General features: G+C 39.8%; 1 protein-coding gene across 2 annotated transcripts; it reads right to left on the bottom strand.

Annotated features, from left to right (window-relative positions):
* Positions 1 to 1449: 1449 nt before the first annotated feature.
* LOC113021750 (acidic mammalian chitinase-like) lies at positions 1450 to 4698 on the bottom strand. Of its 2 annotated transcripts, none has more exons than XM_026166465.1 (11): positions 4644 to 4698; positions 4525 to 4551; positions 4216 to 4420; positions 4025 to 4081; positions 3622 to 3787; positions 3305 to 3429; positions 3070 to 3193; positions 2782 to 2964; positions 2549 to 2665; positions 2317 to 2453; positions 1450 to 1959 (listed from the first exon to the last, which is right to left on the bottom strand). In XM_026166465.1, the coding sequence occupies exons 1-11, from the start codon at positions 4666 to 4668 to the stop codon at positions 1662 to 1664; spliced, it is 1464 nt and encodes a 487-aa protein (XP_026022250.1). In that variant the 5' UTR covers positions 4669 to 4698; the 3' UTR covers positions 1450 to 1661. The 2 variants fall into 2 exon arrangements, with proteins under 2 accessions (XP_026022250.1, XP_026022249.1); XM_026166464.1 differs by having other exon boundaries at positions 1662 to 1961; positions 2321 to 2453.
* Between the last annotated feature and the right edge of the window lie 8261 nt (positions 4699 to 12959).

Here is a 12959-nt window from a genome sequence, read left to right as displayed (position 1 = left end):
TGTCAGTCTTTGTTTTGTTCATCATCCCAGCAAAAAGATAGATTACATATTAGAAAAAATGATGGTGGTCACAGGTTGAAAACCTGTTGTCAGACAACAAAATAAAAGTTTTCAAATCTTTTTTAATAAAAACCTTCACTGTTTTCTTTGATTTCTTTTTTTTTCTTTTTGGATTTTGAGAGCATCCTCCTTTCAGGCTCTTTACCTTCAGGGTATTTGAACAAATGCTGAACAAATGACTTGGCTGAAAGGAGGGAATGAGAGGGAGATAGTAAGAGGCTCTTCATTAGTTTATCTTTGTATATAACTCAAAAGCAAACATGATAAAGTTAATACTGAAAAAACATATGAATATAGTATACATAAAACACCACCTCTTCCCAGTCAGATCCACCACAAACACGTTTTTGCTTTCAGAAATGTAGATTTATCAGTCATATCACACCGGATGTCTACAATTTCCCAACTACAAACAAATTCTTTGATTTATGACACTATTTGCTTATACATGAGTACAGATCTGAAAAGTTCAAACACCAAACATGTGAACAAGTCTTGCCCTCTTCATTTTATTTTCTTACAAAACTAGTTAGACTTAAAAGATAACAGCCGGTGCAGAAAGTATTACCTCTTTAGTATTTGAGGTCTGCTGCTGTGGCAGCAGCTTTAGCCAGGACAAAGCTGTTTTTTTCCACATGAACAATGAAATTTGTTTTCAAACTTAAACCCACAGAATGGACAATGCATCTTGCCCTGAAAAACACAAGTTGTCTGAGTTTAGTTGTTTATTTCACCTAAAGCAAAACAGCAGTCATATAAACCCTCATGTGTGTTTCAACAGATGACAGATTTTCAGGCTAATAGTTAACATCTAATAGCAAACCTATATCTATAGTATTTTCATTCCTCACAAATCTGAAAAATTCTCCACTTCTTTTAAGTGTCTCCCAGAGCAATGCTTAGCATGTTTTGGTGTTTATGTGTCCTTTTGCAGCGTTTTTCTGTTTGCTGGTGTTTTCTAAAGTTGCAGTCCATTTGGCCTCTCATGGCCACCGTACCTTCCAGTTTCAACATAACTTTGCACCAGTGAACCAAGTAAGGTTCATAAAGACATGGTTGAGCAAATTTCGTGTGGAAGAATCTTACTGAACTACAAAGAGTCCTGTCTACAACCCGATAGAACAGTTTTGGATTGAATTAGAGCAGAGCTTCTTATCCCACAGTGTCTGACCTCACAAATGTGCTTCGAGAGAAATAGTGAAAAGTTACCATAAATACACTACTAACACTCCCAGAAGGGTTGAAGGTTTTATAGCTGCAACGGGTGGGTCAGCATTGTATTAAACTTCTATGCATGTGAAAGCAGAAAAGAAAATAATTTTGGCAATATAGTGCATTTTGCAAGGTTAGAAACTCTAAGCAGTAATTAACACTTTATTCAAAGCTGAGGTGACCACTGTGACATTATTTTTGTTTTATTTGCTTTTTGTACGAGACAAAATCACTATTAGGCTGATGATGTCTGAACTGAGGCCTTCATTTTTGATGACGCGAGTTATACCCTGTTTATGGCAACTCTATCTATGTATCCAAGGACCCGAGTTATATAGGTGAATGAATGAATGTGTACATAGAGGATACACTGATACACTTTAGTCCCTTTAATAGATGATGTTGGCACCAGATGTAATACACAATGCCTCTGCTCCAGGCTCAAGGCCAGTTACAGCATTTGCAGTTGTCATCAAAGACAGATCCAGCTCCACACTGCCCCACGTGGGTGTTGCCACCAGAACACATGTAGAAGCTGGCTTTGTCATCTGGGTGGGGATATAAGCCATCAGGTTTCCCATTGCAGAATCCAGTTCCTGGGGCATGGGTAGTAGTGGTGGTGGTGCTGGGTGGAGAAGTGGTGCTCGCTCCAGGTTTTGGGGTGGTGGTTGAGGGTAGTGGGGGAAGCTCTTGACAGTACAGATCAAAGGAATTATGTGTTATTGGTGGTTTTTCATTCATGTGTATCAATAAGCATGAATCCCTTAATGCGTAACTGGCTAAAACACAACCTCACCCTAACCCAACCCACTGTTGACCTATTAACATGATTCTTCATTACTCCAATCGCTACATGAAGAACATTTACTGCCCTCGTACAAAAGTTTTACTAGTTCAAAACTGTATCGAACATATTTGGATTTTTATTGACTGTTGTAGTAACATCTTATCTAAATTACAGAGGTTCTTATGATAACAGTTCCACACTAATTTATTAAATATATATAGACTAAAATAATTAATCTATATGAATCTGCTTTGGGCATACCAATTTCAAGAAGGTTGCGCAGATGAGAGAGCAGAGGATGGGGACCCTCCCCGCAGAATTTTCCTGCAAAGTCATCCAAATCAAGAGCCCACACAAAGGCCCCGCCAAACATCTGATCTTTCAGGTAACGTACCTATTGGGGAAAAATTAAACAGAGATTGATATCACTACCTTGTACATACACAAATGTGTTAAACAAAAAGAAATGATGCAAGCTTTCTCACTTACCTTGGTTTCATAGCTCTCCTTGTTGTCAAATCCTACCCACTCATTGTTTTTGAAAGCATAGGGGACTTTCTGGTCTTCAATCCAGTTAATGGTGCTGCCTTTCACGAAGGTACAGATCTACAGCACAGACTACATGGTTAACATTTGTCGTTTTATAAATATCATTAGATATCAAAGCAACATATGCTATACATCATGAGGCAATCATTAAATTCCAGCCTTAAGAAATGTACCTCATAATAAGACCAGAATCCAGCTTCACGGGTGTATGGACCAGCTGATGCTGGGCCGCTAGCTGGAGCACCAACACCAGTGTTTGATGATGTCAGGCGGAAGGTACGACCATAAGATGCAAATCCCATCCTCAGCTTCTCCAGTGGGGTGCCATTGTCTCTCCAATATTTCATGGCATAGTCCTATAGAAGTTAAAAAATGTGAAGTTTGTGTTCATAAGAAGTTACCTGTTAAAGTTACAGTTATCTTTTAAATGAATCTTATTTCAGTTTTAACGCTTTACTTACAATGTTGAAATAGATAAGGTCACCAAAGTCCTGAGATCCACGGTACAAAGGGCTGTTGTGTCCAGTGAATTGCTCCCAAGTTCCATGGAAGTCGTAGGTCATTATATTGATGAAATCTAATTCTCTGCAATAAGGAAATAAACATAAACAGTGATTTTCATGCTTACATTGCACAACTGTCAGATTTCTAAAAGTAGTAGATGAAGTAAGATGGTTTATAAAGCAGGACCCTCACTTGGCTATCTCAGCGATCTCATATCCAGCATCAATGGTTCCTTTTCCAGCAGCAACAGCAGCAGTTAGCATGAGCTGGGGATTGCCGGTAGCTTGGGCTTCAGCTGCAAAGGCAGCAACAAGTTCCTATAAAAGTTCACCACATAACAGTGTAAGAATGGAGTCCATGGGGTGGCTGTAGTTTAGGAGGTATAGCAGATCATCTACCGATTGGAAGGTTAGTGGAATCAGTCCATTTAGCATTTACCATTCAAGTATGATACAAACGAAACAACATCAATGAGATGTAGATTTTAAAAAATGGAGATCTATACCCACCCTGCAGAGCAGAGTAAACCTCTGTTTGTCCTCAGGAGGACTTCCACGGGATCCAGGGTACTCCCAGTCCAAATCCAGACCGTCAAATCCATGAGTCCTTAGAAATCTGATAGTAGACTGGATGAACTTCTGACGATTAGCTGCAGTAGAAACTGTGATGGAGAACCTGCAAAAAAACAAAAAAACACAAAAACCAAGTTAACATTTGATCTTTATAGTAAAATCTGCTTAGTGCTTTATGTCTTTAACAGGAGAATTGTGATTAATGTTTGCTGTGTTTAATAATGGAAACTTCTTTTTGATTTTGATTTGATTCAGACTGATGGTTTACACACAATATTTGGTTAGCTACGTACCATTGTCCTAATGTGAAATAATTTTCTTTCTTTAAAGTATTTCTTACTGTGTTGACCCAAAGTTCCATCCACCAACGGCCAAGAGAGTCTTCAGGTGGGGATTCCTGGAAACAGCAGAAAACTTGTAATATCATTAAAGAAACTGTAATATCTTAGTGGAAAACTCTTAAAGACACGATACGCTCAAGAGGTATTGTGTTTTGCTTTACCTCTGACCTATAGGATAATATCCACTTACTTGGTCTTCAGATCATTGAAAGACTTGTAGAGGACGTCGTCATTCCACTCGTAGGTAACCAGCTCATTGTTGTAGTTGATGATGGAGAATGCATAGATGAGGGTGGTGCATAGGAAAGGGTCCACATTTTGTGGCAGAAACTTTCCATCTCCAGGCCTGTACTGGGACCAGTTGGTGAAGTAGCACTCCATCCTGCTGGCAGATCCTGTGGTGGTGTAATATTAATAAAGCACAGGTCCCAGTAGTGATACACAAGTAGTGATCAAAATTTATTTTCTTTAACAAAAAAGAAACAGAAAAAAAACTTACCCAGCTGGCTCATCACCAGACACAAACCTAAGAAAAATTAGAATGTAGGCAAAAGCATGATAAAATAAATGTCAGTGTTTACATTTATATTGTATGCATGCAATAAGTTCCCAAAATACCTGCTACAACTGTGAGCCTGGCCATCTTAGAGTGACTTCTTAATATTTCACTTGATGACTCTAAGAGAAAAAATGATGTCAGTTCTACAAATCAAGCAACACTATAAAAGCTACAACCTCCCACCCACCTACCCACCAGCAAAAAAAGAAAAGAAACCATGATTAAGAGAGAATAAGGGCTGTGCCCCTTGTTCATTTACCGTCAAACCAGAAGAAAGACCCAAACAGCCGCAACAAAGTTTGGCCTTTTATACACCTGATTGTTCTACGAACACAAAGACAATATAGCAGTCTTTCGTAAATCTAGGTCATAAGTGTACTGATTATTAGGACATGCTTTGATAAGAGATTGCTTAGTCTTAGCTATATGTAGGCAATAATTTACTCATTGTGGCACGTATATGACCCTGGTGTACCTTGGGTCACCGGTCACATATCATATCGTTATATAGTATATTACATACAGGGGGTAAAGTAAGTATAGAACATGTCACCAATTTTCTAAATAAATATATTTCTAAATTTGCTACTGACATGAAATTCTTATCAGAATTCAATCGCTAACAACCCATCCGATCCACACACGCAAAGAAATCAAACCATAGATGTCCGTAAATTATGCAAAATAATAAGAAATAATACAGGGGGGAAAGTATTGAACACACACAGAAAGGAAGTTGCAAAAACAAAAACCAGTCAAGACACTCGCAGAAATCCATCAGTAACTAGAAAGCAATTCTGTCAAGAATTAGTAATTAGCTGGTTCAGTCCCAACTGATGGCCTATAACCTATAAGAAACACCTCATGATAGATAAAACCAATGAGCTCTCTGAGGACATACTGATAGCACTGGTTACAGAAGAATTTCTAGGCTACTGAAGGTTCCAGTGAGCACTGTTGGGGCCATAATCCAGAAGTGGAAAGAACATCATAAGAAGACACTGAATCAGCAAGTACAATTGTTCCAAAGAAGACAATAAGTTACTCACTCCACCGCCATGCTCACTGCGTAAGACTCCAGTGTTGAAGAAAAAGCATGTTGAAGTACATTTAAACTTTGCTTTTGGATGCCATAATACACGTGATGTTTGGGTGTCAAAAAACACTGCATATCACCCCAGAAACTCCATAAGAACAGTGAAGTTTGGAGGTGGGAACATCGTGGTGTGGGGCTGTTTTTCAGCACACGGCAGTGGGACACTTAAACTGAAGAAAGGGTGAATGGAAAAGTGTATTGAAACATTTTTGATAAAAATCTGCTTCCATCTACCAGGATAATGAAAATGAAATGAGGGTGGACATTTGAGCAAGACAGTGATCCCACACACAGCCAAGGAAACGCTCAATTGGTTTCATGGTTATTCATTAATTAAATATAGGATGATATGATACCTGATAGAATTTTTGTTTTGGATACAAATCATATTGTTATGCTGTCATGTTCCAGATTAAAGTCAGTCTTAAAATGAATCATTGGAGGAAGTATTTATTCCTTTATGTTTTTTCTATTCATTCATTTCAACATTTTATTCTCATAATACAAGATAGAAAATAATTCCTACCTGGTTTATGACTGTGCTAATAATAAAGGTTTGAATTTATTCTCAAATAACTCTTGTTTTTACTTAACCCCTCTTCTTTTAGTTGGGTTGGAGGTTGTTAAAGTGGATGACCTTATTGTTGTTTCAATAATAAAGTTTGGTTGAAGGCTGGTGGTTTGATTCCTGAAAAGAAGCCTTCTTTTTTTTTAATGTGTGAAGTTTTGTAGACCCAAGTATACAACATGTGTATGTCAGCTTTGTGTCTTTATATAATATAATAATATATAAGATATAATAATAACATGAAAATTTGATGTCAGTTGTTATGGAAAATCATTAGTTTCCAGTTGTAACTGATAAATTAAAAAATTAAAGCAAATAAAGCACGATTATATCATAATACAAAGTACATCGATCATATGGGTGCATTTTGTGATGAAGTGAATGACTCCAATGACTGATACCTAAACATAATAGAAGAAGTATGAAAAATAATAATCACTCAATGTTTGTCAGCTATGTGACAATAATAAAAAAGATGATCATAAACTGAGAAACATCATGACATAACAATATAGAAGTGCCCATCTTCTAAGATTAACCGCGTTGATTATTTTATATCTCTCCTTTGTTGAAGACTGGCCACGACCTTTCATCATGAAAATGTTTCACAGCTAGTGCCATAATTAACATTTAGGTGATTTGGAAATAGGCTTGAGTGAATACACGTTATCCTGTGCAATAAACATATTTACAATGGTGTGACGTTTGCGTGTGCTGGAACAAGTGATAAACCACTAACAAACTTTCAAATGAGTGGAAAGGAAAAAATAATACAGGTGATTCTGATCCCCCACCTGCTGCATGAATTTACATTGTCAACAAATCATTCTTGACTGTTTTCAGATTTCTTTTTTATTTCATAAAGTGTTTTGAAACAACAAAATATACCCTTTATTTAAAAAAAACAAAGAAAGAGATTTTCCTTGCTTGTGCAATCAGTTAGTGCTCACTCCTTCACATTATCTTATCACTTATCACTGTAAGATAACGTAAGGCCATCTATCTAAACATTATCCTTTTAGATGGCACAATATCCCCTGTGCTTTCCCTTACAAACCCTAGAATTTCTACAGTTTGCCTCAATGTTACACATAGTTTTCAGGGTGTGAAATAAAGTGTGCAAATTAAAATTAAAAGGGTGCTTAAAAATTAATCTTCAAAAAATAAAATAAAATACAAAACACAAACAGAACATATGATACATATTCTGTTTGTTCCATTTATGATTGCTTGACTGATAAACCTGCAACTTAGATTATACTACCAAAAATATTCGCTCATCTGCCTTTGCATGCATATAAATTTAAATGGCATCCCATTCTAAATCCATAGGGCTCATTATAATGTCAGGCCACCCTTTACATCTACATCAGCTTCAGTTTTTTTGGTAATGCTTTCCACAGTGTTAGGAGCATGTTTATAGGAATTTTTGACCATTCTTACAGAAGCACACTTGTGAGGTACTGATGTTGGACAAGAAGACTTTGGCTCACAGTCTCCACTTTAATTCATCCCAAAGGTATGCTATTGGAACGACTTCAGGACTCTGTGGACTTTTTCCACTCCAAACTCATTCGTCCCTGTCTTTATGGACATGGCTTTGTGTACTAGTGTGCAGTCAAGTTGGGACAGGAATGGGCCATCCCCAAACTGGTTCCACAAATTTGGGAGTTTGAGGCCCCAGTCCGCGAGATCTTCAACGCACACCTCCGGCAGAGCTTCAACAGCATTCCCAGGGAGACTGGGGACATTGAGTCCGAATGGACCATGTTCAGCGTCTCAATTGCAGAAGCTGCTGCATTGAGCTGCGGCCGCAAGGTGGTTGGTGCCTGCCGTGGTGGTAATCCCCGAACCAAATGGTGGACACCAGAGGTGAAGGGAGCCACCAGGCTGAAGAAGGAGTCCTATCGGGCTTGGTTAGCCTGTGGGACTCCGGAGGCAGCCGACAGGTATCGACAGGCCAAGCGGAATGTGGCTCGGGCAGTGGCTGAAGCAAAAACTCGGGTGTGGGAGGAGTTCGGAGAGGCCATGGAAAAAGACTTTCGGACTGCCTCGAAGAGATTCTGGCAAACCGTCAGACGTCTCAGGAGGGGAAAGCGGTGCTCTACCTGCACTGTGTATAGTGCTGGCGGAGCGCTGCTGACGTCGACTGAGAAAATTGTCAGGCGGTGGAAGGAATACTTCGAGGACCTCCTTAATCCCACTGACACGTCTTCCGAGGAGGAAGCAGAGTCTGGGGATGAGGGGAATGACCCGCCAATTTCCCCAAAACTTGCAGACTTCACTATATACAGTGTAGACCCTCTAAACTAAGTTTGGGGGATGTGATCTTTCAAGAAATGCAGACAAACTGTTGTTGTTTGTTTACTTCCACAGCATGTCTTGTAGAATTAACTGGAGTCACCAGCAACAGCATCGTGCAGTCATATCTCAAGTCTAATAACAGAAGACAGGAAAAGATCAGTACAGAAACAACTTCCCCAAACCAAAGCACAAATAAAACAATAAGTAAAACAGGCTGATCTAAAGTATGATTAAAGCTCAGCCTCATTAATATAAATGTCACTGACAGTTGCTAATATATTGGAAAACCAAAATACTTACTGATGTCTTTCTGTCCAACAGCAGGAGTGCTGGTCCCTCAAAGACAGCAAGAAGCAAGCAGAGGGAGAAAACACAGAATTTTTTCAGAAGCTGATTTGATCTTTAAAGGCTGTGCAGTCATAATAACGTACAACACAGAGGGTCAATGTAGACCCCATACAACCAAATTAGACTAACACATATAGTAGTAAAAACACCATCTACTACTGTGTCTGAATGTGTGGTATTGGCACTGTCAGTTTAGGCCTAAAGAGACATGTTTAAAAAAGACCACCTAATTTAAATATAATCATTACATGCTTGTTAAAAGCTAACTTCCAATATATAAAGTTTCTTATAAGCAAAATGACCAGATCTAACATATGGCAGTGTTCATATGTAACATAATGTTTCTTATGATTCAACTGTGGAATATAACTTAATTCTTTAGAAGGACAAGCTGTAATACTTTATTCTCAAGTATAAAGCCAACCTAGTCTTTAACCATTTAACAGGCCACTATTCTGGATTATAGCTTTCACAAAAAAACTTGTTTTTAAACACATTTTTTAACAAAATAAATACTATTGTTAATATTATTATTTAAAATGTAATTAAATAGAAAAGTCGGTTAAATATAAAAGCAGTTAAAGAAAGGCTAGATTTGACATTAATAGATGTCACAGATGTTCAAAAGCTGCCGCAAAGCAGTAGCGGTTATTGATACGGGCTACACGGGCGGTTGCCTGGGGCGGCATCATGGTGGGGGGCGGCATCACGCGCATCGGCAAAAAAAAAAAAAAAATGCTTGTACTCATGCGTCCCCGACGTCAGCCAGCGCATATTGGGAATGGTACAGGCGCCAATCAGTTTTCTATCGCCCATTTGCTGGGAGTATAGGGCGCCCTTTGTTTGCGAGGTGCTCCTGCTGCTTGCGGCACAGGGAGGAGAGGGCGGGGCGGCAGGGAGCAGCATCTAATAACCAACTCGCAAAGTTAAACAAAATAAAAACAAACCAACAAACACGAAAACACCAGACATCATGATACAGACTTATAATTTGCACCAATGTTTTTTCGAAATTCTGTACATGAAGAGTGAGTGCGAGAGCCCTCGGTGCGCCTGCTCGCTGCTGAAGTCAAAGTAAACTTTATTGTCATCTCCGCTACATACAGTCCAGCATATAGAGAGACGAGACGACGAGGCTCCAGCTACAGCAGTGCAAGTAAACAAACAATAAATATAAGAAGAGTAAGAAAATGAATATACACTTTAGGACTCGGGGTAAAGGATCAATAACAATTTAAAATTTACAGTTTCATGATTTAAAGTCTCACACAACCCGTCGAAAGGGGAGGGGCCAGCTGCTTCCAAATAGAGCACATTTCATTTGTAATGTTGTAAATCCAAGCCCATTATGTATTCATGATTTGAATCCTGGGTTGTGTGAAATCCCAGAAATAAACCCTAGACAAAGTGAATCCGTGAACTAAGGCGTAGGTCTGTTGAGCTGAACACTTTCTATGCTCGCTTCGAGGCAGCAGCTAAGGTCTCCAACAATGCTAGTGTTAGCGGCGCTAACGGCTGCAGACAGGAAGATACTGCCAGCACCGGAAACGTGCTCGTCATCTCCGAGCATGAAGTAAGGAGAGCCTTCAAGAGAGTGAACACCAGGAAAGCAGCAGGACCAGACGGCATCCCAGGTCGTATCCTCAGAGACTGCGCATACCAGCTAGCTCCTGTGTTCACTGAGATATTCAACATCTCTTTATCTCAGTCGGTGATCCCCACATGCTTCAAAGAGTCCATCATTGTTCCTGTCCCAAAGAAACCCCACCCTGCTTCTCTCAATGACTATCGCCCTGTAGCCCTCACCTCAGTAGTGATGAAGTGTTTTGAACGCCTGGTCAGAGACTTCATCATTTCTTCACTACCAGACACACTGGACCCACTACAGTTCGCTTACCGTCCAAATCGTTCCACAGACAATGCCATCTCTCATCTCCTCCACACATCACTCACTCACTTGGACACTAGAAGGGGGAATTATGTTAAAATGCTCTTCATAGACTACAGCTCTGCATTTAATACCATAATTCCCTCCACACTCACCACCAAGCTGGAGCATCTGGGACTCAGCTCATCTATGTGTCTGTGGATCTCCAACTTCCTAACTGGCAGACCACAGGCAGTAAGGATGGGCGGACATGTCTCAGCCTCCACCACTCTCAGCACTGGAGCCCCCCAGGGGTGTGTTCTGAGCCCCCTGCTGTACTCTCTGTACACATATGACTGTGTGACCACTACCAGCTCCACCACCATCATCAAGTTTGCTGACGACACCGTCGTGGTGGGCCTGATCTCTGATAACAACGAGACGGCCTACCTGAAGGAGATTAGGAATCTGGAGAACTGGTGCCAGAGGAACAACCTCCCTCTAAACGTCAGTAAGACAAAGGAGCTGATAGTGGACTTCAGCACTAAGCAGGAGAGGAACTACCAGACCCCCGTCATCAACGAGTGCCCAGTGGAGAGAGTGGACAGCTTCAAATACCTCGGAGTTCACATCACGCAGGACCTGTCATGGTCCTGTCACATCAACACCGTGGTGAAAAAGGCCCGACAGCGTCTCTACCACCTCAGACGCTTGAGAGACTTCCAACTGCCCTCCAAGGTGCTCAGGAACTTTTACTCGTGCACCATAGAGAGCATCCTGGCGGGAAACATCTTAACCTGGTTCGGGAACAGCACCATGCAGGACAGACGAGCTCTACAGAGGGTTGTGCGGTCAGCTGAGCGCACCATCCGCTCCGAGCTCCCTGACCTGCACTCAATCTACAGCAGGCGGTGCTGGACCAAGGCCAGGAAGATGGTGAAGGACCTCAGCCATCCCAACAACAGACTGTTCTCTCTGCTGAGGTCAGGAAAGCGATTCCGCTCCCTGAAGACCAACACAGAGAGACTGAGGAGGAGCTTCTTCCCGCAGGCGATACGGTCTCTCAATCACACCACCACACAGTACTGACCCACACATATGGTTCTTACACACACACTGGACATTCTGGACATTGTTTTTGCACAACACTGGTCACTATATTCTTCATTTCCAGTTAATACTTGTACAGCTGCTGTTATTGTGTATATATTTATTTATATTTAGATTTCTTCATACATTCTTATATAGTTCTATATTGTGTATTTTGTTGTACAGTTATTTTATTTTCAACTTTAATTTATATATTTTATCTTATTCTTCCCAGTTAAATTTACCCTTCATTCTAATTTGTGTTGTACAGTTATTTCATTTTTAACCTTAATTTATATTTTATTCCTTCCTAGTTAAATTTACCCTTTTTAATTTTGCATATTTATTTCCTATCTTATTCATAGCCTTTCCTTTTTTTGTTTTCTTTAGGTCACGAGCAGTTGTCCAAGCATTTCACTACATATCGTACTGTGTATGACTGTGTACGAGACAAATAAATTTGAATTTGAATTTGAATTTTTATCAGCGTTTTTGGATAAATAATAATACATAATACTGGTAACTTACTTAAATTGAGTTCTAATAACAAATTGATAAACATTTAGTTCAGCCTACTTAATATTTTTAATTAAACACAATATTAGATTTCACAGTGTAGAAAAAAAACACATAACTAGCATTACATACATTGTGCAAGTTCACAGCAATAACCGAGAGAATAGCCCAATGTTCAGAGGATTCTGGTAGAAGTAGAGAAGAAGACCTCTCTTTTAAAAACTGCTGTGACCACTGATGAATAAGTAGAATGTAAAAAGACCACAGGACAACAGAAACAGGACAAAACACAATCTACAAGTGAAGACAAAAATTAATGGCATGCAATTGTTGCATATAGACAGATGGCAACTGAAGAGAGGGAAGTGGAGAAGAAATGTTTATCGTATCATGAGAAGTGCAGCAACCTTAGAATATAGCAGCAAAACTAAGAGATGGTCAAAGGTCACCTGATCCAGGCCAAACTATAGCCTTTATCAAGTTTTAAGCTTAGTCTTAAAAGTACAGACGATGTGTGTCTCCTGAACCCAAAATAGAAGGACACAAACTAAAAGCTTTGCCTCCCCTTCTACCACTGGCAACTCAAG

Source organism: Astatotilapia calliptera, chromosome 5, assembly GCF_900246225.1.
Source record: "Astatotilapia calliptera chromosome 5, fAstCal1.2, whole genome shotgun sequence".
Classification (NCBI taxonomy): Eukaryota; Metazoa; Chordata; class Actinopteri; order Cichliformes; family Cichlidae; genus Astatotilapia; species Astatotilapia calliptera.
The sequence above is the reverse complement of the archived record's forward strand: the minus strand, read 5'-3'. Positions and strand labels throughout refer to the sequence as shown.